This window comes from Esox lucius, chromosome 22 (assembly GCF_011004845.1).
Source record: "Esox lucius isolate fEsoLuc1 chromosome 22, fEsoLuc1.pri, whole genome shotgun sequence".
Taxonomy (NCBI): Eukaryota; Metazoa; Chordata; class Actinopteri; order Esociformes; family Esocidae; genus Esox; species Esox lucius.
In genome coordinates, this window is record NC_047590.1 from 14,508,386 (window position 1) to 14,536,123 (window position 27,738).

The 27,738-nt window shown below is 43.4% G+C and overlaps 4 protein-coding genes across 9 annotated transcripts in view; 3 read left to right on the forward strand and 1 right to left on the reverse strand.

The window, feature by feature from the left end:
• LOC105023143 (Krueppel-like factor 7) overlaps positions 1 to 6,101 on the forward strand; it is a 35,696-nt gene extending 29,595 nt beyond the window's left edge. For both annotated transcript variants that reach the window (XM_010892098.3, XM_020042091.2), the window contains exons 3-4: positions 227 to 350; positions 2,115 to 6,101. In XM_010892098.3, coding sequence (XP_010890400.2) covers positions 227 to 350; positions 2,115 to 2,166 — 176 coding nt within the window. In that variant the 3' untranslated portion in view covers positions 2,167 to 6,101. The remainder of the gene's footprint in view (positions 1 to 226; positions 351 to 2,114) is intronic.
• Positions 6,102 to 11,569: 5,468 nt separating this feature from the next.
• LOC105023145 (cyclic AMP-responsive element-binding protein 1) lies at positions 11,570 to 19,911 on the forward strand. Of its 5 annotated transcripts, none has more exons than XM_010892100.4 (8): positions 11,572 to 11,783; positions 13,261 to 13,389; positions 15,208 to 15,354; positions 16,624 to 16,727; positions 16,821 to 16,966; positions 17,132 to 17,314; positions 17,570 to 17,726; positions 18,133 to 19,911. In XM_010892100.4, the coding sequence occupies exons 2-8, from the start codon at positions 13,300 to 13,302 to the stop codon at positions 18,275 to 18,277; spliced, it is 972 nt and encodes a 323-aa protein (XP_010890402.1). In that variant the 5' UTR covers positions 11,572 to 11,783; positions 13,261 to 13,299; the 3' UTR covers positions 18,278 to 19,911. The 5 variants fall into 5 exon arrangements, with proteins under 5 accessions (XP_034145643.1, XP_010890404.1, XP_010890402.1 ...); XM_010892101.4 differs by lacking the exon at positions 11,572 to 11,783 and adding an exon at positions 11,790 to 11,946 and having other exon boundaries at positions 18,133 to 18,277; XM_020042483.2 differs by lacking the exon at positions 11,572 to 11,783 and adding an exon at positions 11,790 to 11,937 and having other exon boundaries at positions 18,133 to 18,277.
• Positions 19,912 to 19,929: 18 nt separating this feature from the next.
• mettl21a (methyltransferase like 21A) lies at positions 19,930 to 21,290 on the reverse strand. The gene is given in 3 exon segments (NM_001304047.1): positions 19,930 to 20,601; positions 20,683 to 20,794; positions 21,078 to 21,290. Coding segments are annotated over 3 exon segments (657 nt in total). The 5' UTR covers positions 21,225 to 21,290; the 3' UTR covers positions 19,930 to 20,203.
• A 1,252-nt stretch (positions 21,291 to 22,542) lies between these two features.
• Positions 22,543 to 27,729, forward strand: LOC105023146 (cyclin-Y-like protein 1). The gene is made up of 10 exons (XM_010892103.4): positions 22,543 to 23,515; positions 23,747 to 23,821; positions 24,108 to 24,148; positions 24,284 to 24,384; positions 24,481 to 24,516; positions 24,668 to 24,719; positions 24,802 to 24,921; positions 25,072 to 25,238; positions 25,702 to 25,864; positions 27,129 to 27,729. Exons 1-10 carry the CDS (start codon positions 23,353 to 23,355, stop codon positions 27,243 to 27,245), a joined length of 1,035 nt encoding a protein of 344 aa, XP_010890405.1. The 5' UTR covers positions 22,543 to 23,352; the 3' UTR covers positions 27,246 to 27,729.
• The last annotated feature ends 9 nt before the right edge of the window (positions 27,730 to 27,738 follow it).

Genomic DNA, 27,738 nt, shown 5'->3' on the forward strand with positions numbered 1-27,738 from the left:
GCTGTTCTGTACAACGACACTCCCGTTCGTTATGGACTCAAATGGTTCTCTCAGCTTTCTGAGGTGGTGTTAATAGACATCTGATGCACCAACTAAATGGGCGAATGAACAACAGCATCATCTCAGGATTCCGGCGGGAGACCGGCCGCGGAGTTGCTTAGTGTAACCATGTGTGTGATTGGTGAATGAGTGCTAGAAACAGGTGTGCGTTTGTTTCCGTCCCCAGGGGAGAAGCCCTACAAGTGCTCATGGGATGGCTGCGAGTGGAGATTTGCCAGGAGCGACGAGCTGACGAGACACTACCGGAAACACACGGGCGCAAAGCCCTTCAAGTGTAATCACTGTGACAGGTACGTCAAAACACACTCTCAGACACACACACACACACACACACAGCACCAAAAGCCTGTTAAGTGTATCCACTATGAAGGTGAGGGATGGATGACGTACGCTCACCATTTGGCAAGGCTGTTATGCAGTACATTTAAAGTTGTTCAAACTGACACTGTCGGACGCTGTAGACAACAATAAAGACCATACGGTCATGTAGATTACAGATCATAGAGATTGGAAAATGAGCCTGACGTGCTGGGAAGACTGAAGGCCTACAAATAGGCCTAAAGAGAGGCATAGAAAAGCCCAGAAAGAGACCCAAGAAGGCCCTCAAATATCTATTTTCAAATAGACTCAGAAATCTGGTGAATGGTCCCATCCAGACTCTTCTCGGTCTCCCCTCTAATCTCATCTGTTCCAAGCCCTAAGGGAATGCCTACATTACCATGATAATGTGCAAAGGGCTCCGGGACACCCGTGTTACGTCATCGTGCCTCAGCTGGACAGAAAATACAGTATGTTGACGTGAACCCCTCAACCCTGACCCTAAACCAGACCCCCAGGGGACAAATAGCTAATCCTGGGCCATCTTGTCAGGGCTCCCTGTGGGCGGAGGCAGGAAACCAGGAATGGGGGTGGTTTGGCAACGACAGACCTGCGGTGGGCCAGCTGGTGTTGTGCCCCCTGGTCGTGACACCCGCCACCATCTGGTCAGCCCCTCGTCCCCCCTGCTCCGCACGCCCCCGCCCCTCCAACCTGTGCCCACACACAAACCCGGAGCTAGCCGCGCACAAACACACACACAGACAGACACACACACAGACAGACAGACACAAACACACACACAGACACACAAACAGACACACAGACAGACAGACACACAGACAGACAGACACACACACAGACAGACAGACACACACACAGACTAACAGACACACACACACACACACACAGACACCTCCCGCCCTGCACCACAGGTATGACAGTGGGGCGGTTGACTGGTGGCTCATCTCAGTGTCTGTCACCTCATCTCCCTCTCCTGTGAGTCTCCAGCCCCAGTAAGAGCAGAGGGAGAGAGACACTGATCCATCCAGACATATGAGACAGACAGGGACCTGTGTGGGGAAGCTTTCAATTCCGGCCTGTCTCGCTGGTGATGCATGTGGGCTAGAGGGATCTTGTCACGTGCGGTTGCACTCTAGATGTGCACACCATAGAAATATAATTGCAATGCATTCCAATTCCGTGGCGCACATGGCCAATAGTATCAAAGCTAGAGGATACGAAGAGTGCTTCCAATCGCACATTATAGGTGGATGTGATGCAACGCATCAACATAAAATTATGATTAAGATGAATAGATCATTCAAACATATTACGTTTCGACACTCACATTGGGTATGATGTGAATTCACATTTTACTTGATTTGCTTTGCTCCTCAACCAATCTGTGGGTGCAATTTCTCGTGAGTAGATTTAGTTATACTAATTAAATTCAAATTTTCGAGCAAATGTTGTTTGTCTGTTGTTTTCCCACCAGTGATTTAACAAATCCATCTGCGGCGCTAATTTCTATTCATAATGCAGCTGCAGTCATTACTAGCCTTGTTGAAACTGTTGATTAAAATGTTCATTATGAATTAGTCATACATGTTTATTTGCATGTGCACTGGAATTGCCTCGATGCGCTAGCAGCTAACAGCAACACTTACGTTATTGACACAACAAATAGTTGTGCATGCCGTGGCGACAGCTTAACATTGGTCCGTGCTTTTCCGCAGATGTTTCTCGCGATCGGACCACTTGGCGCTACACATGAAGAGGCATGTCTGACGAGGCGGAGGGAGAAGATGGGAAGAAGGGTAGGACGGACGTAGAGAGAAAAGATGAGAGGTTGGAATGGAGGTGAACATTATGCCTGAGTTCGTAAAGGATCCTGAGAGAGTTCAGTCCAAAGCTTGGTTGCATCGGATCCTGGGTCGGACCAGCCCTGGGGTGACACAGGGGAGACTGAGGGCTCCAGGTTTCGTGACTTCTATGTATAGACAAACCAACTGACAATGGTCAATGTTGTTGGCAGAGCGACTATGCGTTGCCCAAGCTGATTCCTAGACATCTGATACTGCCGCTATTCTGCCTCGAGACGATTACACACTAATCAACTGACTGTCACTTGGAAACAAAAAGATGTGTTGTCTCATTGTCTGTTGCTCTCTCTAAGTCATCTTAGCATGTGGACAGTTGCAAAACACCACAAGACAAGGATGATGCGCAAAGCCAACCGGGCCAAATTTGATGAAAATGAACTATGATATTCAGATTCCTGTATATTCCTCTTATTCTCCTGAAGCACTCCTCACAATCTCTACTCTAAGTCCTCCACAGTTGTGCAGCGACACTTTTGAAACATTGTAAAAAATTAAATTAAAAAAGATTCAGTCTTGAACTGGAAAGTCTTGAAATTCACCAAACGTTGGCTTTGACTGCCATATGCACAAGCGTCTAAGGACAAGTAGCAAAACTGCTACCGAAGCACAGATGGCAAAGGACATCCTAATTGATGTGTACAGGTTACATGTATTTAATTTATTTCTAAAATCCCTTCCCTTCCCCTATGTGTTGCTCAGAACAATTATTTTCAGAGCATACAGATCGTGAAAAACCAAGCCTGTGAAAGCTTCAACACTGTTGAATGATACCAACGTCTGTGGGAGAAATGTAGGGCCTTATCTGGTAGGGAGTTGGTCCTCACAGACTTGGTGTGGGATTAGCTCTGGGACCATGCTCTGACATAGACTCAGGCCAAACCCCGTACAGGACTACAAAGGGCAACTCTGGCAACTACCAGTCAAGAAACAAGCCTTGAGCCATGGAGAGACAAAGTATACAGACAGAAATACTGTCCTACAGCCCGTCACATATCGAATTCTGCCCAGGTCTCCAGCTCATTTTAATAGGCTGAGATGTTTCTCTGTAAGTTGAGATGTGGGAATTGTGGGAAATATTTTGTTGAGGGGTGTTTCTTCTTCTTACGGTCCACTTACAATCAAGGTGTTTGGGGATGGGAGGCTCTTTCTAGAGTGAGTACTTGTGAATGTAATGTTGTCTGTCTGTGCATGGCATTGGAACCCAGAAAGGACATGGTCGTTGCGATTGTTGTGCAGTGGAGCCATACTGTGTTGGTGGTACTGGTACGCGAAAGCCAGGCAGAATGTTTCATTCAGAGCACTGTATCAGTCTTCTCTTCACCTTTGTCATAACCATCTTTATTCCTCACCCTCTGTCTAGTAACTGACTGTCCATCAAAATTGATGCATAAACACACACATCACTTGGCAAAAAGACGGAAGAACATTAGCTCTGGGTTGATATTTTTTGCCAGTCCTTTGCCATCTAGACCTTTTCTTGGTTAGCTGTTAGCATTGTTCAGTGCAAGCCTTCCCACAGCTGCCCGCTGACTTGTCTGACATTGGCCAATGGGATAGGGAGGGCTCGTTGACAGCAGGGCCATAGAGGTAATGAGGGACGAATTCTGCTCCCTCAGCGGCGCTGTTCAACATTGGTCAGCCTTCTAACGGGAAATTCACCACTGCACTCTCTCTCTCTCTGGTCTTACTGTTGAGAGGTCACACTACCCTACTGACAAAGTCCCATTCCCAGTTCTGGGCACCCACTTTCCTGCCACTCATAATTTCGAATTAATAAAAAACTCCAGGGTCAGGTTCTGTAGGAAGGAAACAAATCAGATTGACGCAAGCTACCATCTATGACTGGGCGTTATATTTAAACAATAAGGCAAGATGAGATGTGGTATATGGCCAATATCTTGCTATTAAAGGCAGTTCTTAGGCATGACATAACAGAGAGTCCCTATAAACAGCCCTCGGCCATGGCATGTTGGCCATATACCACACCTAAGGTTTAAATTGTTATTATATACCAGGTACAATAGTAAACTTTATTTGGTCCATTCATTGGTACAAGGTCGATATTACACGACTTATACATTTACATTTCAGGGTTCAATCCACCAGGTGTATTTTGTCTGTAAGGGGTACCCATAATGACATGTTGACACAATGCTGAATAAATAAAACATTCACAAATTGTCCACGTTTGGTTACTAGACATCAAAACAAATGGGAATCTTTTAAAAACATTACACATTCTTGGGGTCGCTCATCAAACCTTCAGAAAACAATACAGTCAAAGCCCACTATAGCGTCAAAATAAATGGACAAATAAATGTCTGGTGATTTTATATTTTGTACGGATCGCCCTTCTACCACAAGAACGTACCTCTGATGATTTTTATGCTACAGTGTGAACACAACACAGACCTCTTCAACCATCTAGCTAACTGTGCACAGACGAAGTGCAGGAATGTTGCATATGTGGTCTCAATGATTTGTATCAACTACTATGAAGAGACCAAAAGAGGATTTTTTTTTTTTTATGTTATGTGTATGTCAAGCCTTCACCACATTGACTCTCCCCCAATGTTTACTGTCTCTATCCAGGTGTCTGACTGGTTCCAATAAACCAGCATGAAGACCAAAACACGCACAGACAATGGAGGTCGATCCATTCAAAAGGTTCCATAGTAGTTTAACCGATGATTATTGTATCCTCCGGTTGGCAGCTTGCTGTGTTTAGATTTCTCTGTATTTCAGAATGGAAACATAAAGACTAGCCTAACTTGTCTTGTGCAGGTTTTACTGTGAACAGTGATTTTTCTGTGCAAATGCTTGCTTCTCACTGAGACATTGATTGTGACATAATTGTTTTACATGATCTAAAATTCAACAAGTTTCACAATGCGCCTGAACGGAGTGCCCTTTGGTAGGCTTACCCGAGTCGAGATAAAACAACGAGCAAGCCTATTGTATCTCATTTCTTCAGTCAGTACAAATCGGCTACAGCTTTACAATTTGTTATAACATTTTGAAGTGGGAGCCACACAGGCCTTCTGATTGTTGTGGGTATCAAGACACTGCATCTTGATATATGACCTGTATAACTTGTATCTTCTGTGCCTGACTGTTTCTTTTGACAGGGTGTGTCGGCCGTCACATTTTACCAAACGTCGCCATTTTCTCCCTCCCTCTGCCCGTAAATACGTTCTCCCTCATGTCTGCTAATGTCTGTCAACCTGTCCTGTACAGACCGCCACATGAACTTCGGATGTTACATAATAAACCACCTGAAATATGATGATGCACTCTGACTGGTGTCGACATATCACCAGTTTCCTGACCTTTTTCAAAGACACACCTTGATGAAGGACCTGTCATTTAGTAAACCTTGACCGAGAAATGCTAGGACAAACTGGCAATCACTCTTCACATTCACTTTAGTCCTTTTAATTGTCTTTGTGCATCCAAACTTGATTCGGTTTTACGACTAATGTTTTCACTGAATTGTGTTGGGAATAGATGAACATGTATTGTAGGTCCAGTTTAGCGATTCACCACATAGTGCCACCTGGTCTGAATCTCATGTCAAAATCCGTTTCCCTTTCTCTACCAGCGTCCCGTCTCCGATACTCCTTACTGCATTCCCCTTTCACTCTCTTCCCCCAAATCCTCATATCTCCTCTGTTCTCTTATTCCGCTTCTTTGCTGTACAAAGTGGTTTCAAAGTTATTATTTGTATGATGTTAGTATGACAATGTTCTTTATTATGGAAAAAGGAAAGATTTATTTTTGTTACTGGTTTGTTTCCTAATTCTTTTTTAAATTGGTATTGTAATATCTCTATGCAAGAACTGTTCAGTGAATCCTTTTTATTTAAGAATGTAATATGTGTAATAAATGGTAGAATCAGACAGGCCTGTGGGTCTCTCTTTCTTTCTCTTGGCTTGTCCCTGTCAATACATTGGGGATTTATTTGTTCATAGAAGAAAGGTTGCAGCTACATCTCTGGTTCCCTCCTATGTATTCCTCTTTTCATTGCACCATTCTAAAAACAGACAAAATAATTATAATAATCATTGTATAACGTTGCGTATTGCTTCGACATCGACTACTGTACACCATGGGCTCAATACAAACACGCTCACTAACACAACAGCGCTAGTTATGGTGCTTGATGTGTTCCATACTGTACACTTGATGATACAAACTGGTGCTTTATTTCAAACATGAAGGGCTCCTTAATATTTGGGATCCCTCTAAAGACTCCCCCACTTTCTTTCCCAGAAGAATTGTGAACAGATGTGATTGATTACTCATAAAACCCAGACATAAAGACCATGATTTGTGGGATTTTTATGGAATTTAATCCATAGAACGGATTAGGAAGGATTGATTAAATATATTTAACATTTGTATCTACAAGTACATTATTGTGAAACAATTAATCAAAGTTGGAATATTTATGACATGTTGGCCTCCTTTAAGAATAATAATGTTAACTGCTACATAGCAAAGAAATGCTCTGAAATGTAACTACGGTTTTGATTTCAATAAAATAAATTGCCCAATCAACAGTCAATTTGGTAATACATTCACAGTTTTTATTAGTTCATTTAATTTCACGTTCCATGTGAAGACATTACAAACCCTTTTCTTGTCGAGGGGACAGAAACCGTTTTTCCTGGTCTGATCTCGACCACCTAACCCAAACACTAAAGCCCATGGTGTATTAATTGCAACTATTATCAACCAAGGTGATGACTTATCTGCCATTTCTTCAGCCTTTTGACCGTGACTAACTGATAAAAGGGTAATCAAATAACTAAATGGTTAATTAGGGAGCAATTAACATGCTGGTAAATGGGCCTATGCAGTGTATTAATTCTGCTTATGTCTGGCAGGGAGCTACTCCCATAAGGTTTTCTCATTTAATGTCCCTAATTGAAATGGGCACCCTCATCAAGTAGTCTCCATGTATCTGTCGGGCTTAATGTGCCTCTATATGTAATTACAGACAATCACACACAACCCCTCATACCTACTGCCTACTGCCCTACACTAGATCAATCTATCCGACAGGTTATGAAATTAGAAAGGAGAGAATTGTTTCTCACTCATAATCCCTCATATCCCATGAGTTGTTTTTAATATAGACGGATGCCTCTGTCGTGTCATGCAATTCCTAAAGATGAAATGAAAACGATAATGATGATCGCCTATGTATCAAATAACTCAATTTGGGGGATATTACAAGAAATCACAAACATTCCCTGGAAAGGACAAAACTCAAGAGATACATGAAACAATCAGGGGAAATACAGTGTGTTCTAGTTGAGAACACCTCCAGTGTTAAGTTCTCTACCAACAAACATATTGCCTTCCTGCCAATTGAAACGAAACGGTCAGATCCTCAATGACAAACACAGAAGCTTCACAGAAGTGCTTTTCATCAACCGGTCTTCCCCTGCGTTCCTTCTGCAGTTTGGAATGGTGTCTGACAGCTTGGGAAAACAAACTAATACATCAGGGCATGGTAACAAAAATATGGTAGATTTTATCTTCAGCTAATTTAATTTGAAGAAGGCAGAAATCCATTATATATACATTTTACTGCAGACCGTGCATCAGTGTTCTTGGAATGATGGCTATAGCATAACATTGTCTGAGACAAGTCTAAATTCAAAACTGAGATTGGACAACAGGTAAAGTTCAACTAAACTGACTAACACCAGACCAGGTATATTATTTAGATGTGGTTATATGATGAATATTTCCATTATTTTTTTATCCCTCTCTTCCTTCGAGGCAGTATGAATTATGAGGGGGGGGAGATAGCTTGCTACTTTCCCACCGGAAAATGAGGAAGGAGAGCAGTGTGTTTTCTGAAAGAGAACTGGGCTGGATTCACACCCACGCTGAACCCATGCTGGACCAGGCGAGGCCACTTGTATTGGAAATATTGACATTGATTCAAAACAGGCTTCCTAATTTTCAGCCAGTGAGGGAAGACAGCTTAACAATATTGTGCCAAATGTCACTCTATCCCTACATAGTTAACTACTTTGGTCCCTTATCATCCCTTAGTAGAGACCACAGTGCCATTTGGATGCAGTGTAACTGTGGTAAATTTTTAATAATCCGAATGAACACCGAAGCTTGGTATGGACAAGCTTCAGTACATGTAAAGAAGCCACTAGAACCCTACAAAGACATCCCCAGTAATTCACTTGAACAGCTGACACAAACCCTATTGGCTGCATAACAACAACAAAAAAAATCTGAGATGCCAGGTGTCTCGTAGGCTGCTGGCAGCGCCATCAGTTTAGGAGACATTATTGTCACATCTGGCAGTGTTTACCAACCTACCATGTGGGAAGTGGAGTCGAGACTTCCCCTCTGTGTAGCTCTTTCAATGTTATAACTTCATTACATTCTGCAACTGGTTTGCAGTTGATTTGCTGGTGAAGATGAGCAAGGAGCTGGAGTGCTGTAATAAATGAGCCTACTTTGTTAAATTAACTCAACAAACATACACATGAACAAAGTTCTTGGCAACTGCATTGTATAGAGATTGTACAGAGTATCGTATTCAGCATTCCCTATAGTGGACAAGTGGATATTTCCTTTCCATGAAACTTGGATAGAAGGTTGGTTAGACACCCTCTTCGCCTCACAGCTTTGTATTTTATCACAGACTCCAATAGATTACTTTGTGGCCCGCTCAGGGCACCTGGAGCACTCTAGATATTTCAAATTATTGGATATATGTCAGCACGGCATCTGTAATTAAAGCCTAATCATCCCGGTGAATTCAGAGCATGATCCTCATCAACGTTTCATTAGTATCCACCTGGCTCTCCGACGGCTCCTCGCCAGCCTTCCCCGTTGTGCTCCTTTAACACAGAGTACCAGTGCTTTGCTATGTTCAAACCTGGACCATCCTACACCACAGAAGCCCAGTGGCGTGTTTAAGGAACACAAAAGGCCTCGTTTGTGAAGAATTTGTACAAAAAAGGCACACACATACACACACTAGAAAGATTTGGTCCTAAGGAGAAAAGCTGAATTTTGTTAGGGAACGAATCAAAGGGAACACCTGGAACATGAGAGAGTACTGTGTTTGTGATATGAGGGGACACCTGGCAAGGCGCTACATGGGGTTGACAGACAGCACATACAGCGTTGCCACCTGGCTGTGTTGTAGGAGAGCCGGTGGATTAAGACAAGCCAGTACTGCTGCTCTGTGGGGCCGCCTGCCAATACATTATGTAGGACCCTGCCTCCATCTCACCACTTCTCCCACTTACTCTCCCTCTCTCTCTCTCTATGCAGTAAAAATAGATCAGCAGACGGTCTAGGAGCTTTCACCTCTTTTTCCTCACGTGTTATCTCCCCCCAGCTCTGTCTTGACTCTTTCCCAGGTGTAGCTAGCAGGCTCTGGCTCTTACCTGAAGAGATAAACTATGGCCCTTATTTTCTGCATTATGGCAACGTTTTTAAAATTGTTTATGAGCCATACTGAACAAATGTGGAAACATTTGGTGTCTTGTAGGATCCCCTTGAAATGACTGTACTGTGCTAAAAAGGCAAATACTAAATCAACAAGGATCAAAAGATGGGGCATGGAGAAAACCTGATATAGTGTTACTGAGTGTTGTAGTGAATGCTAGAATGAGTTCACACACACACACACACACACACTCTCTCTCTCCTGGGAGAGTCGCACAGTGGTGGCTCGTCTGAGAGAGACACTCCAGTATTCCACTGCCAGCTCAAGGTCAATCACTGTTTGCAGAATGAGGGTGCATGTTGTACGTGTGTGTGTGTGTGTGTTATTGTGTGTGTGTGTGTGTAGGCTATAATGATCAATCTACGTTTTTATTTTATTTTTAAAGCTACTGACCCTCCTCATAAAGATCATTGTCATAAATCGGTTTGAAGTGTTATTTTCCCTCAGGATTTGCACCAGCTGCCAAAGCTCAGGGTCAATATAGTGTATTTTAAAACATGGCTCATTCTCTAAATTTGATCTGGACAAAATGTCTGTTGTTTATGAGTTGTGGAAGTAAGAGGGATATTACAAAGAAAAAGCACAATAAATGGGCATATTGGGCACAATAAACAGAACTGAAACCCACTAACATCGGTACAGCAAGTCCCATATCACATGATCAGTTCATCCTTTGTTTGAATACAGTACAAAACTGTCTCCTTCCGCCCACAACTAAACAGAGATTAAATAGCTGAGGTAATCAAAGGAAGGAAGGAAAAGGGAAATACTTGTATTTTTTAAGTACTGTATTAGTTTCCCATGGCAGATTTGTGGCTTGAGTGTCTTTAGATCTAAACAGGCTCTGGGACAGTGTTTTGCTGCCCCCAGCTGGATTGAAAGACTGGTTCGCCATCCTTTGGAATCAGTTGACAGAGCAGTTCTTAGTCAATAATTGGTTATTATTTGGTTAGTAATTTCCAACTGCCTTATCTATGGCCCTCATGAAACCTCCTGAATTTATTTGGTCTGTTAGCATTTTAGCTTGATCTCTTAATTGATCAACACTGACAATCATGCATAAATAAGTAATTAGAGGCTTAAAGGGGCCAAAAGGCGGTTTTATTATTGGCAGCACCATTGAGGTCTTCCGTCATTTTTAAAGTTGTCAGCTGGGTGGAACTGTCCAAACATGTCATCATTAGGTATCAACTAATCATTAAGAAACATCTCAATGGATATAGATCGATGACGCTGTCAAGTCCTGGATTGCTGATGCAATGTATTGGCTATTGAGGTTTAGAGGTAACAGTCTGACAAGTATGAGGAGGCCGCCATAGGAATGAAATTCTTTCAAATAAAATAAATTCTCAAACCAAATACACTGTATTGTGTTGTATACAATGTATTGTTATAGTGGGTAGAGTAACATTAGTAATCTGAATCTAAAATATTTTAAAAGAATCCATTAGGACGTCTGCATACGTGGCAAAAATGTACATAGACATGAATACATCAATATTTATAGTTACCAATTATGTTACATGAAAAGTGTGCCCAAAATGGCTAGCAGTGGCTTCAATACAGCAACCCCTCTAGCACTGCCAGGGGCAGGTAAAGAATAGCTTTCTTCCTCTTGGGACTAACTGCTCAGGACAAAATGACTGAATATCACGTTTTTATTGAAAACAAACATTTTATACAACAGGTGATTGAAATGCATCGGAACGTTTTCTATTTTCTACTCTACACACATACGCGCGTGCAGAGTTTGCACATGCGCATTGTGATTCTGGTATACGTTTCGTACACTTCCGCAAATGTTCGTTGTTACTAGTCGGCTACGTTCGTTTGAATTTCGGCAATTATCGTACAGAATCGAGTCCTGTCGATAGAGATGATTTTACTCCTCTCTCTCGTTCTCGGTGTTGTTGTTCGTTCTCGGTGACGCGACGGAGGTGTAGCCTGACGCGGTCTCTTACGTGTCGGTCTGAATAAAAGTGGAGCTCCGAGGACCCGGGAGTGACGAAGCGAGTCTGTGTCGGGTAAGAGGATAAGCATCCGTTACGTGGGAAGGAGATAGAAGAAAGCGCTGAGAAGTGTTTTGGAGAAATCGGTCCAAATCTAACAAAGAGATCATGGCGGCGGTTGTGCAGAGGCACACGATGAGTCCGTCTGCAAAGCTAGTCAGCCAGCTATGTGAGAATGGTACTGAAAAAATGGGAGTGGGGCTTGAGTCCTCAACAAGTAACGCTTGCACCCATACCACCAAGTAAACGCTATAATTATAGTATCAGCATGTTAGCAATACGATTTATTTTGATAATCAATGTAACCATATAGCCATCTGGTAATCACTGAGAGCCGTTAAAGTGCGATTGCCGACTACACAGTTCGGTAGCTGAATGTTTGCATTGGCAGCCAACAACAGTCCGGCTTGCAGACATGTCCCTTCCAAAGAAGCTAACGTGCGGTACTCTAGCTAGCTGGAGATGTAGCAAGCCACTGAGTCTGGAAATACAGTGTGGTTCCATTTTGTCAACTTTGGTAACCACCCAATTCGAATGCCATTGCAAAGTTGGCCAAATTAAAAACGAAATGGGGATTACTTATTTTACTGCATGGGACACCATCTTTTTATAAGCTAGGTTTATATTGCTAGCTAGATATCTTAACTAGCTCTGGTGTTTTAATTAAGTAAAATGAACTTCACAACCGAGCTATATTTTTTTTCCATTTGGTTGAACATTTTTCGTACAAGAATACGTGTCAATAACTGGCTATGTTTGTAAGTTCGCAATTTCAGACTTGCCAACGTTAACTAGCTACATAGCTAACATTACGTACACAAGCTAACCAACCTGGAAAAAGGCGGCAATACATTGACTGTGTTAGCAAGTATTGACAAGTAGCTACTGCAGATTGTACTGTACATTGAAAGAGCTACATTTCTTTAATCTACAGTAGAATTTTGGCACCATATAGCAAGATCTGTATCTCTTGCTGTAACTCATTAGCTAGTTAGAGGACGTTTGGTGAATCTAAACACCCTATTATGCACGAGGCAAAACATTCGACATAGGACTCAAAACCGCTGCTTTCTGCGTTCTCCGGTTTGAAATTAATGCATTGTTGCTACTAAGTCAAGCGAGACAATAGAGACGGATATTTTCATACGATTGTGAAATAACATTCTTCCTAAATAAGTTATATAGTAAATGAGGGGAGTGGCTGACATGCATTTTCGGTGCTTAATGATATAAGTACTCTACCACTAGAGGGGATGAAATAACTCGTTTTTAGTGTTGACTTGTGGTTTCGCCTGAAATACTTTTATATTTGCATAACTACAAATATATATTTTTTCAACCAATTAAGCGATATCTTAACGCTGTACGTCTGGCTATAGACATCCGATCAATCACCTAAACCAATAACAAACGGGTTTCACACGGGTGGAACTGCCACGACCTGAAACATATACAGTGCATATGTTTTTGATGTAAAAATTGACGTTTACAGGCTCTTCAGAGTTCCCCACCCACCTATCCAGCCAACTAAATGACAATGGAAGCAGGTGCAGATACACAGCAGGGTGGTGACACGGCTGTTTCTGAGTCTGAGGCCCAGCAGATCGCCACCCTTGCCCAGGTATGCTCATCAATGTTGCCAGAAACTCAAAATTAAACGTTATCCCCACATTCAAATTCAGTCAATGAGGGCCCGCTTTCATGTCCATTTGTGTGTATGGCTGGTAGGGTGCCATGATATGGCAATAATCAAAGGCCAGTTGTTCTACAAAATACTGCGACAGCGATTTGTGCGATGCAGATCAAAACAATTGGCTGAACTGTTGGAATAAGATAATTATAATTAATTTATTGAAAAGCAAAGTGGTAGTCAGCTTTGATCTTTTTTTAATACTCATGTTATAGATTATTGGCTGACAATATTTGACCTAACGGCGCAGGAGTACCAGCGCTGTTAAAGTGACAAGCTGGGCTTGGTGTGTGGAATGCAAGAAGAGTAAACTATATACCCAACATTACATGTCGCTGAAATGTAACAGAATATTGCATGGTCATTCTATTAGAATTTTGCAGATGTCTATATTGCAATTTTGCTTTGAGATTCTTCCTATTTGGGTTACGTTAAGCAAGGCATACAGTTGTAAAATGTTGAGATACATTTGGTTATATAGAACAGCTGAAACATTCCCCCTCTGACAAAAGGAATGCATAACTTTTGTTCTGTTAATGCTATTTCTATACGCAACTCTTCATATTTGCTTGTTGAACGTGCTGTTGTCTCTTGTACCTTCTGGCAGAGTCTTTTCTGTTTTGGTGTCATTTAGCTATCACTATTTGGAATTTGTTTTGGGTAATGAATGACTAAAGTCTACATTTATTGAATCAGTTCCAGTATATGGATCCATTTTGATGCGAGGAGAACAGAAGCGTTTTGACTGCAATATAGTGCAGCTTTTAAGTTTGTAGATGTCTTAATGTGGTGAGCCTGGTCTGGTAAGTGTCCATGGGACAGATGACCAATGCTGAGGGAGACAGCACAGGACAAACTGTTCAGGTGGCAAAATATGTTGGTCACAAATGACCTGTACTGGTCTGACTGCCCTCCACTGACCGAAGGAGGGGTTTGAAACAGTGGGTGACCGGGTTGGAAGGGGTATGAGGTAATCTTGCCTGCACACATCTTTGCAGAATGGGCCCTCAAGTACCACCGCCTCATCGAGGTTCCACATGACTCAAAGGCAGAGCATACAATGTGTAGTAGTTCTCTGGCGCAGGCAGACCAAAACCAGACGGTAGTCCTCTGTGCTTGTTGTGATGCTGTGCTCCTTCCTGCGATTGTGGGAGATGACTGTCCTTGGGAATTTGACTGACTCAGCCAATTAACTGTCGATGGGTTGAGGGCCTCCTAGGATTAGTGTGTTAAGTTCTAGTTTATTTTTCAGAGCACCAGGCCACCTACCAGTCAAACTCTCTATGGTACATTGTTGCATCGCTATCAGTAATGAGACTAACCAGAGGGGAGTCTTCTGCACATTTAAATTGCTTGACAGATGTATTGTAGGAGGTACAATCTCCGGGGGAGCGTGAGTAAGGTTGGGGCGAGCACACATCCTTGAGGCACTATAGTGTTGAACAATGAGGTGCCCAAAATATGAGTCCCATCTTTGTTCGTTGGGTCTTATTGGTCAGGAAGTAGGTAATACGCAAACAGATACCAGCTGGGCGGTTGTCTTGTGGTAGGTCTGGGATAACACCGTCCACAGTGTCCACGCTTACACTTTTGGGTTTTTGAGGTGCTGGACGGCGTAGTGGTCCTTGCTGACCGCGTACTGCACAGACCCGTGGACACTCTAGGCGCACCGCTGTGGGTCGGGGGAGGGTTCAGTGAGCTGAGAGGTTTCTCGCGGGCGTGGTCTCTGACGACGTGTCTTGGCGGCAGGTATCCATGGCTGCGGCACAGGTCTCCCCGAGCGGACCCACGGTCACCCTGGTGCAGCTGCCCAACGGTCAGACGGTGCAGGTGCACGGGGTCATCCAGGCCGCCCAGCCCTCTGTTATCCAGTCGCCACAGGTGCAGACTGTTCAGGTGAGCGATGCCCACCACCACACTAGGGGTAGTTCATGAGAACACAATGATTCTGCTGGGGAGCGACATGTCAAGGCCTCGACGGTACACAACAGCAACCTGTGAAGTCACCTTTTTTAGGACACCTTGGCGCACCGCTATTCCCAATACCTCCATGGCAGAGCAATTTAATATTTTCCTCAGGCGAATATGCAGTGCCGCTTGGCTCTCCTGTAACATATCTAGTTGCGGTAGAAAAAAATTTTTTTTATTGAAAATATGATTCGTCTCAGCCTGCAAACACTTTTTAGAAGTCTGACCAGATGAGAATTTCAAGCGAAAGCAGCAGTCAATCTTGGGTGGTCACACAGGTCTGTACAGTCCAAGAGTTTCACGTGCTATTTTTTGGGGGGCACATACTGAGTATGAGTATATGCAAGTTATGATTAATAGGACACCAAAAACATAGTATTTGTTTTCAACTTATTTCTTATGTTTTATTTCAAAGCTGGATTATGAATCCCAATTTCAAAAACACTGAGCAGTGGCAGCAATAAAAATTCAGAATGGGGCGTTGAAAGAGACAAAACTGCGCAAAAATAATTTAAAACTGGAAATCTCAGTGTTTCAATGGTATTTACATTTTGTTTACAAAGTGTCTGGTCAATCAAAAAATAAACAATGTTTCTGTGTTTTCTATTCCTATCCAAAGCACCTTTATTATAATCAATGTCAACTATTTGTTGCCTAGATTTCTTTCAACATTTAGACCACAGGTGTCGAACCGGTTCCACAAAGGGCCGAGTGTCTGCAGGTTTTTGGTTTTTCCTATAAATTGGTTCCTAGTTCATACCTACACAACCAGGTGAGGGTAGAAACTAACCAATCAGTGGCCTAATTAACCAATCAAGTACAAGGAGAGAGCAAAAACCTGCAGCCACTCGGCCCTCCGTGGAACCGGTTTGACACCTCTGATTTAGACCAGGATGATAAGCTAGAAAATTCATCATCACAAACAAAAAATGCAACCCTCAAGATTTATCTTCATTTGTTGTGACATTAAAGAAACAAGAAACAAAAAGCCAAACTATCATGCCTGCTTAAAAAAAAAAAATATATATATATATATACTCCTGTAGTGACTGTCTGACAGCTGCTATACAACATGTAAATGCTCCAGGACCCCTCCATGGACAGCCAGTGCCCACCGGTGCTAGCACAGAATCCTGTAGGAAACACTCGGTCACGCACAATGTCTCTTTATGATAAACAAACTCTCCCATGTGACAGATTTCAACGGTTGCGGAAGACTCCCAGGATTCCCAGGAATCAGTGGATAGTGTCACAGACTCCCAAAAGAGGAGGGAGATTCTGTCCAGACGTCCTTCCTACAGGTAGCACGACTCTACATTACTTCTGATCACAAAATGGATCCTCTCGAACACGGCCATTGATTAGAATTTGTGTATGTTCTTCATCCGTTGCAGGAAGATCCTGAACGACCTGTCGTCGGACGTGTCGGCAGTTCCGCGAATCGAGGAGGAGAAATCGGAGGACGACTCAACCCCTGCCATCACCACGGTCACCATGCCCACGTCATGCCCAATCTACCAGACAAGCAGCGGCCAGTACAGTAAGTCAACCCTACCTACTTCCCACTTTCAACCATGCTAGAACCAGACAGCCAGCCAAACGTTTCCCTTCAGTTTGTCCTGGTGAACATGACCCAGGGCAAATGTCAGGGTAATGTCCCAATCCTGTCAGTCATGAACCCTAACCCCGCCTCTTCCCACTATAGTTGCCATTACTCAGGGCGGAGCCATCCAGCTGGCCAATAATGGCACAGATGGCATGCAGGGGCTTCAGACGCTAACCATGACCAATGCGGCGGGCGGCCAGCAGGGGGCCACCATCCTGCAGTACGCCCAGACATCGGACGGGCAGCAGATCCTGGTACCTAGCAACCAGGTGGTAATGCAAGGTGAGAAACTCTTAAGCCAGGTGACGACGATGGGATCTTCTACTTGTTCATTCATGAAGGCATGAGCTGCTGTATGCTGCAGTCCTTCATTTAGTGATGTGAGCAATAATATGCAATGCTTAAAGATGACATGGGCACAAACATGACAGTACTGTACACCATTGTCAGAGACCCGTTTTGGCGGAACATTGCTACTCCTATGACAAGTGGCCAAAAATCACAGAATGCCTCTTTAAAATCCCTTCTGTTTCCCAGCTGCCTCTGGAGAAGTGCAGGCCTACCAGATCCGTACGGCCAACACCAGCTCCATCACCCCTGGCATGGTCATGGCGTCTTCTCCCGCCATGTCCGGTCAGGAAGGCCCAGAAGTTGTTGTCACCCGCAAGAGGGAGGTCAGGCTCATGAAGAACAGGTACGTACACTAAAGCAGTGGTTCCCAACTACGGTCCTCAAGTACCCCCAACAGTACACATTTTCATTGTAGCCCCAGCCAAGCTCAGCTGATTCAACTTGTCATCTAATTATCAGGCTCTCATTGAGTTGAATTGGGTGTGATTGTCAACAAAAATGTGTGCAGTTGGGGGTACTCAAGAACCAGAGTTGGGAACCACTGCACAAAAGACCACGCAACACGTTCCCGGTTCAGATGATAGCTCCGTTAGCTGGAATTACACCGTTTACCATATGAAATGTAAATTTGCATTTAAAGTTTTGTTTATAAAGAACTATAAACTAACAGTTTAAGGTGACGTGTGAAAACAGTTGAGGTAGATTCACGGTACTGACTGTCTGTGTGTGTGTGCGCATGCGTGTTATAGGGAGGCGGCCCGGGAATGTCGCAGAAAGAAAAAGGAGTATGTCAAGTGTCTGGAGAACCGTGTGGCTGTGTTGGAGAATCAAAACAAAACCCTCATCGAGGAACTGAAGGCACTTAAAGACTTGTACTGCCACAAATCAGAATAGTGCCCCCCCCCCCCCCCCCCCCCCCAACGAGGTGCGTCTGTGTCCCCCATGTACAGAGACTCAACACAGAGCCATGCATCTGGGCAAAACCCCTCCCCTTTTCTACATTATTATTCTTTTTAAAAACCGCTACCAGTCTAGAAGACACTTAGAGGAACAGAAGAGGAGGAAAAACACCCGGGCACCTAAAACTAAAATGTCCCACTTTGGCATGATGACCTGAGAATTACCCTATACCCCCTAAAAAGATGAAATCAGGACTACCTGACAATATGACTGCCCCCTAAAAGCATAAGTGTGGTGTGCCCACTATCACTTCAATGGAGCCTCTAATGGAGAGGATTTTCAGTGGTGGCTATCATTTGTATTTTTGATGCACCACCTCTAGTTACTTAACAAAAGACCTGGTCTTAAGGTGGCAGATTCCAGGAAAACACCAGCCACGGAGGACCTTGGACCCCTCTGCCCATTGTTAACTCCCCTCTGGAACTTTGATTTTGGCCTGTCTGCCTGCATTGCGGGTTGGAAAGAACTTCGAAGAGATTGTCACCTTTTTTGAGCGCTACACTATTTTGTATTTTGGGCTGACGATTGCTTTAACGCTTCTGTTACTTCTTACTAACAAATGTACATGGTCTCTAGATCCTGGCCATTGTCATACTATGAATTATCTTTAATGGCTTTAGTGGGGTTCTCTTGTATTGGATTTTTCTGTTGGTAAAATTGTCATTGAGATTTATTTCTTTGAGTTATCGGCCTTGCTTTAACGATGGAATGAAACATCTGGTGACTGTTCGTGGCTGGGGTATGAGAGGTGATCTGTATGTTTTTGTGTTTTTTGGGAAAATGTTTAGTGACAGCATCTCTGCAACAACTAACAGGCTTTTAACAAGGTATGAGACTATCTTTACAGTGCAGTTCTGAAAGTTGACTGGAGGCATTGGGCATAGTATGATTTGGGGCATTCATGTAATGTATAGAATGAGGCGACGTGTGTTTGAGCCTCCTTGTTTTTCTCCCTTGCAGAAATAGAATTCTGGCATAATCATATTGGGGAAAATCTTAATTTCAGATGTTATCCTAGTATACACAAGGAGACAAAAGTTAGGATTTACCCCAACAATTGCTCATTTAAGGAAACATGCATAAACAGTTGGAACAGGCTAAATTAAGAAGCTTTTTTGTATCACATAGCTAAATGGATAATTAACTTGGATCTGCAATCACATAGACCTCAATGTTAGGATCCTTCTCTGACAGGGACTGAAAATCCAGTCTGTAATACGGATTACGCCAAAAGATCAACAATGTTGTAGAACGTACAGATATCAATGTTTTGTAAAACTTGCTTGACATTTTTTTCATGACATTTCTACCTGTAACACGTTCCACAACATTTTCTCACTGAGTGGCCCAGTCTTTTGTTTTGATTGGAATAATGGAATAAAGTTTTTACTTTTGTTTTATTTTATTATGTAGCCATCTGTCAAATAATGTACATGTATCCTATTTTTAAGCTGTTGCCATTTCCATTCATATTTTGTACACTTGTATGAAAAAGCAAAACAGTTATATTAGAGCTATTTCTTCAACTATAAAATTTTTTGGCAGCTGTTAATAAATGTTTTTCTTCAGATGGCTGGATTACTTGTTGTTGAAAATCCATTTAATTAAAAAGGAGTTTGTCAAAAATTTGACAGTTTACATCTGCATCTACCAAAACCAGCTACAAGCCCCAATCTCTAACCAATCCATGTCTACAGATCTACAAGGGTTGAACCACTATATTATCTAACCAGACCCATCAGCTCTGCAAGCACACAAATTTAAATGGTCACAGTGTAAAAAGTGAATTAATTAGGTCCGGCTGACTGACACACCACAATGACTAAACTTGGTTCAAATCTCCAGTCCTACCATTGGTTTCTACAGATCTTTCCTTGTAAGCTTCAAAGCCTTGTAGATGTAGATGTCTCGTTCCTTGTCATAATGGATCTCTTGCACCATGAAGTTTTGCTTAAGCATGTTCAGGAATTTGGTATCTCGCTCGTAGCGGATCCTACAAGCCAGCAAGACCACCGTACTATTTGAGCATAGGTAATTCATCGTCTGTAACAATGATGGAAATGTGTCTTCCAGGTAAACAATGTCCGCTCCCAGCACTATGTCAAAGCCTCCTTCCGGATAGCGCTCTAAGCCCTGACCCCAGGTTAGTTCTGAGACCTCCACTGCTGCTAGCTGATCTGGGGGAATGTTCTCTTTCACATTGGCTGCCAGAAAGTCCAAGGCTGGCTTACGGTCAGTGATGGTCACTTTTTTGGCACCTAGTGAAGGGAAGATGTGCATTGTTAGTAATCGATTTGGAACTCAAAATGTGTTTTAACAGTGTTATTTAAAATTATCACCTAGCAAAGCTGCCACAATGCCCACCAGTCCAGTGCCAGCCCCTAGCTCAATAGCAACTTTGCCCTTCAGCTCAACCTGGCCCAGCTCCAGGTACATACACAGCACTACTGCCTGACAGAGAAAGAGGAACATATTTGTTGATTAAAGATCTTTCGGCAAATTGTTGCAGAATGAACAGTATCATAGCATGGCTAAATCTTTATAACACTCCAGAACTATGGTTCCTAACAACTGCTACTACGAATCGAAATTCACCTAGTTGGACGGTAGTCGAAAAAGGTCGGGAGCCGCTGCTTAGAAGACCATTCTTTCGTCCGATAATATAACAATAACTGGACAGTTAATTGGAATTAGCATTCACGGGATTGGTGGTAAACCAAGAATGGTAACTCACAGCATCCCAGACGACAGCAGCTACCCCAAGAGTATTCCAGTCTTGAGTTAAACGAACATGGTGTTGAGCAAAATCAAACTCAACAGACGAGTTGTGTAGTTTGGAGAGCGCGGGCAAGTAATTTCCATCGTATGGTACAAGCGCCATGGTTAAAAGAAGACCATGGAAATATAATATACCTTTATCAAACTGGAAAGCTGAAATTCAAAACGAGATCAGCGTCTTGTGAGCAACATTAAAGAAACACTTCCGGGTCACGAAAATCAGGAAATGCTCAAAATAAAAGAGACCAACATATTACTTCAAAACTGACATTAATTGAGTTTATTAATTGTTTAAGAAAATGTACCTCTCAAAACATTGACAACAATTCATATATGATCATTTTTAATTTCAATAAAAATGGGGTATTAAAACACGTTCCAAGGGCAAAATCCAGACAATGCCAATGACTGAATATGGAATACATATTGCCTCATAGCTCATAAACTATTGAATACTCCACCGAGAAAGCTATGTAGGAAATGTTCAGGAGAATGTGTTGCTAGCATTTTACTCCACCCATCCCACTGGCCACAATGTAACTCAATGGATATGAAATGCATATTGACTCATACAGAAAAAACTAATAGTTCTTTCTCTACAAGGCAATATGTATTTCATATTTATTGAGTTACATTGTGGCCAATGGGATGGGTGGAGTAAAATGCCAGCAACAATTGCAAATACACAATGCCCCTTGATTTCTTTGCATATAATTATTTTATCCACTCTCCTGAACATTTCCTACAATACATTCACTGCGGCGTATAGAATAGTTTTTTTCTGTATGAGTCAATATGTATTTCATATCCATTGAGTTACATTGTGGCCAATGGGATGGGTGGAGAAAAATGCCAGCAACAATTGCAAATACACAGTGCCCCTTGATTTCTTTGCATATAATCAGTCTATAGAGTCTCCTGAACATTTCGTACAATACAATCACTGCAGTGTATAGAACAGTTTTTTTCTGTATGAGTCAATATGTATTTCATATCCATTGAGTTGCAGTGTGGCCAATGGGATGGGTGGAGTAAAATGCCAGCAACAATTGCAAATACACAGTGCCCCTTGATTTCTTTGCATATAATTATTTTATCCACTCTCCTGAATATTTCCTACAATCCATTTTAACAATATACACTAAGCAAAGTGTCAAAATCGATACATTTAATATTATTAAAATCTCGTTTTACCGCGGACTTCTATTTTGAAGGCAAAATCCGAAAACCGGAAGTCTTATTGTTGCTACGGAATCTCTAATGTTGCCAGCATGACGCTACTCAAAACGATCTGCTGAGGAAGTAGACAAAACTATAACCTCGCGATAAAGTCGTGACAATTTACACCAATCACTGTAAAATGACAGATGTTTATTTTGATCAACAGCCAATGGCAATTGACTTGCGTCAAAATGGGCGGTTCTTGAGTTCGTTTGGTCCATGTTGGCTTTGCCTGGGGAGTGGGAATCAGCTGTCTGGCTAGTCTTATGAGAATTTGACATTTCTGTGTGCGGTGAACGAACATAGCTGCCTGGGAGGAATTATGGGATCGAGGAATTCGGCATGTTCATAGACTGGAATGCGTCGCAAGGATCGCAAGATCAAGTGAATCATTGGCAGAAACCGGGAGTGTCTGGCTAACTGGTTAGCGGATCCATTGGATTAATGTTAGCATTAAGCGTACTGTAAGCCTGGCAGAGGGCTAGCTACCACTAATAGCTTATTCCCTACCACTACGACATCTGGTTTGAGAATTCTTGGTGATGTTTTTTTTAACGTTTTCTTTATGAGCTGCCTAATCAACGAGCAGCTTCATTCAGATTGGCTTTTTAAGACAGAGTTCAACTAACGAGTGTAGCTAGTTAACTTGTTGCAATTACAACGGTTAAACCGGCGTCCTTGCGTTTGCCAGCCTTAGAGCTAGCTGACATTAGCCAGATTAGTTTACAGTGGTCAAGCCTGTATCTAACCAACGTATCAATGCGCTACTCGCCATGCCTCTGCGCATACGCCCTAAAAAAGACAGAGAGTCAGCTGTTCAATTTGAACGGTGTGTAGATATAAAATATAGTATGCGGCTACTACAAATGTATTTAACAATTGATGTGTCAGTTTGAGACCAGACAGACATCACGGACAGTGGTTCTGTCTGATGTTATAGACCAGTGAACGGTTATCGATCAGTTTTATGGGGTGCAGTAGGTGGTAGAACTTTCGCTAATTTATCAATCATGGGGGCTACGGTGTCATGTTGTATGTCCCCGGACGGGAGTCCAAAGCTTGCGAGGAAAGCAGTCGAGCTCGACGACTACCCAATAACCACCACCGCCGACGACGTTAGCGAAGACACGGGCACCTATTTGCAGCACATCAGTGATAGAGAGGTCCCAGATGGTACGTGCCTTGTCCTTTCAGATAAGTTGGAGTCGAATAGTTTGCGTCATGGACACACCTCTTTGAGCCACAAGACTATCTAACCAGAACATGCCTGTTGTACTATTGACTGTACTGGCTTATTGCTTCAGCTGTTTCAAGATATCCTTGTGTTGCTCGACCAATAGCTTACAGAGCCCTGTGGATTTAATAATATAATTATGAAAAGTGCGCTTTTCTTACCTCTTTTAGAATTGGCTCAGGAGTCCAACCCATCCGACAATGCCAGAGCCAGCACAATCTTTCTCAACAAGTCACAGACAGATGGTATGTGGAATGGGGATCTTCAACTTCTCCTGAGCATGTCCCCTGGACTACATCAATATATGGAATGTTTGAAAAGGAGAATTGTAATGCCCTGATTCTACATTTCAGAGAGAGGTTTTGGTTCTGTGTAACTTACTTATTTCTGAACTTCCTACAATGTTGTGCCTGGCTGATTCCGCCCAGCAGGACAGATGTCGATAATAAGAGTGTCACTGACCAAAATAATAATTGAGCACATTCAGCGAACCGCCTGCCTTAAGATTTGTCTGTCACCTTTGTCCTACAGTGCGCGAGAAAAGAAAAAGTAACTACTTAAATAACCATCACGTGAGTAAACCTGTCTTTCCGTTTCAACGTTAGCATGGCCAGCTGTGGGCATCCACTCGTCCTCAAGAAGCGATGTCAAGAGACAATGCTTTGTTTTCCCTCTTCTGTTGACTGACAACCACTCCCCTTCTGTAGATGTCTCCGGGTTTGCTCTCCAAAAAATACAGCTCCTGCTCTACAATATTCCTGGACGACAGCACAGTCAGCCTGCCCAACCTTAAGAGTACAATCAAATGGTGTGTTCTCCTTAACTACACCAACGCGCACAAACACATGCGCACACCAAAGGAGAGAGAGGATTTCAAGATCTCACATGTTTCTCTGTGTTTCAGTGTCACGCTGGCTATTTACTATCATATAAAAAACAGGTAGGTTCTTTTATCGTATTGGAGAGATTCACATTGTGACGTGGTGAGGTGAACAAAGGACATGTTGCGTTGATTATTTGTGAGGTCGTCGTAGCATAATATGGGATTTTGTTGTAGACCTGACTAATTGTATTTTTTTTCCCCTCGTTAGGGATTCCAACCGATCCCTCGACATTTTTGATGAAAAGATTCATCCATTGACGGTGCGTATGATGAAGTGCGCGTGCACGTGCGCGCGCGTCTGTATGTAAGAGAGATTTCGAATAATTGGCTTTTAATCCACAGAGGGAAAAGGTTCCCGACGACTACTCCAGCGTGGACCCAGAACACAAGCTCATTTACCGCTTTGTCCGCACGCTCTTCAGCTCGGCCCAACTCACCGCCGAGTGTGCCATCGTCACCCTGGTACGTGTCATCCGCCGACCCACCAATCCGAGGGTCGCTGACTGCGGGTCATGTTCAGTAGGGAAACGGTGTGACATTTAGAGGGACGGCAAGAAAGACTACGCGTGACATATTTTGTGCGTGTCCTTCCCGTGTATGTCCTCTTCCCAGGTGTACCTGGAGCGCCTGCTGACCTATGCGGAGATAGACATCTGTCCGTGTAACTGGAAGCGCATCGTCCTGGGAGCCATCCTGCTGGCCTCCAAGGTTTGGGACGACCAGGCTGTGTGGAACGTAGACTACTGTCAGATCCTCAAAGACATCACCGTCGAGGACATGTGAGTGTGTCAGATGGACCTTTGCCCAACCCCCCCCCCCCCCCCCCACTCGCTTGTGTCTGTCTGGTCCTTTTAGGTCTGTACCCAAGTGCTTCAGGCCCTTCTTTTGTCGGCCTTTGAACCCAGTTCAACTGGTTTATTCTGTTGCTCCCCTCTAATCAGAAACTGATTTGGGGGTGGGTGGGGGAGGGGTCCTAAGACACTGGAGTACCACAGTATGCGGCCAGGCTAGGGCTATATAAACCAACTGTTTTAGATTGAATGCTATAAATTCCCCTTAGAGATAAATATGAATTAAGGCAAGTTACTAGTTACACGTCTTATCATCTTTTGTCTCTAAGGGTACATCTCCAAAGTCCTTTCCATTTTGTGTCCATCCCCCCCCACCGAACAAAAGGATAAGAGGTAGAGAGAGCGACGGGTTCGTGAGATTAAACATCTCTCTCTGTCCCCTCTTCCACAGGAATGAGATGGAGAGACACTTCCTGGAGCTGCTTCAGTTCAACATCAATGTTCCGGCCAGCATCTACGCCAAGTACTACTTTGACCTGCGCTCCCTGGCCGATGACAACAACCTCAACTTCCCCCTGGAGCCGCTCGACAACCATCGAGCCACCAAGCTGGAGGTGAAGGCAGTTTCAGGAAGAGCAGGACCAACAGTCCTAATTGTAACGCTAGTCCTAATTGTTTTAGGTTCCTGTCCAAAAACAACCCGTACTTCTTAGATTCTTCACAAACATTGTAAGGGATTGCGTGTAAGAGGGGGGGCGTTAACCATACATCCTACGTCTGTGCTAGGTGATAGGGTTAGGTCATTTTTAGACCAGGCGTCGCCAACTAATGGGACGGGTGGTGAGGATGACAGGCTATGGTGTTTGCCTTGGCCCGCCATGCAATTTGGACAGAGGGAGGAAACGAGTGAAATTGAATTTGTTTTCAAGTTGCATTTGTTCTTCAAAATGGTTTCGGCTTCAGGCCTGTTGGGACGCGCGTTGAGAAATCAAACGTTTTAATGTCGAGTGAAGAGGGAAAGTGTGGCCAAGACGCCCACTGCATGTCTGTGCTTTTGCTCTCTCCTGGCCAGTTGATGGGCTACACATTAAAGACTCTCTTGTTTGCTCACTTGATTGGTGTGAGCAAACAATGACTGTATTCTTTTTTTTATTTAACCAGGAAAAGGACTCTGTAGTGTCCTGGCCAAGACGGGCATCAACAAACAAAAACAAATTTAAAACGCACAACACAACATGGGGAAATCAAAATACAACAACCAGCGCCAATAAACACAATTTCAAAAGCACTGTCACCTTGAATAGCCCTCCTCCAATATTTTCAGTTTAGCTTTAATCAAACCCGGGGGCTACAAGCTCCTGCATTTTTTTGGGTGTGTAAAGATCTCCCATAGGTGTTCAGTTGTGCCGATATCTGGTGACTGCGAAGGACACAGCAAATTATTCACACTGTTTTCTTACTCATCAAACCATTCAATGACCGTTAGTGCCGTGTAGAGGGGGCGTTGCCTGGGAGCGACCCAGTAACGAACCCTGTTTTCAAAATCCCTTTGATCCTTTTCTCTTGCCATCTTGATCCAAAAGCGAGGTCAACTGGGCCTGGTCTGCATTTTTAATCATGCCACAGGGCTTGATGGGATGTTAATTTCTTATCTGTATTATGTAGTAAACCTGTATGGATGTGTCTGCATTCATTCTGTTACTCCACTTTTCCTTTTATTTGTCACGCGTCCGTAAATCGAGCTGTGGCGCTTCTCATTCAGATGGCAAAACTGTTTGGTTTTACCTCGGTTGAGAAAGCGCTTATCACCTATGTTGCATCTCCACAGGCCGTACAGTTGAGCGTTGTCACATGAGTGCGGTGTTGTGTGTTTCCCAGGCCATCTCCAGACTGTGCGAAGACAGATACAAGGAGTTGGGAAAGGTCACTATAAGGAAATCCCTCAGCGCAGACAACCTGGTGGGTGTCCGAACCACCCACGCTGTGCTGTCGTAAAGCTGACCCTCGGAAAACACACACACACTATCCTGGAGGAGGATGAGCCGAAGTCGCCTCATTCGCCCCTGAACTAGACTTCCACACAGCTGTTCCCAAATCGCTCCTCTCGTCCTACCGCTTAGCTTCTGCAGATATGTAAGGTGTCAAGCAATAGGTTGGAAGCTACCACTGCACTGCTTATACCTGCCCAGACCCTACAGATCTGCAATCGTTGAGTGGTTAGGTCCAATAGGGGAGGGGAGCGACTTTGGCGCTGCTGGCTTCAGACATCGTGCACTCAACCTGACACACCAACCAATGTGAGAAAGCCTCCTGAACTACCCTGTGGTGTAGTTTGGCACACAGACGGAGGGAGTGAGATGTAGACTGGCGGTTTGCTTTGCTTACTGTGTAGGCTCTCTAGCTGTGAAATTTGTTTTTAATTGAACTCATTTTCAGTTGCTGTTTGTTTCGAATAAACCGTAATTATGCTAGAAATGGCGCTGTGTGT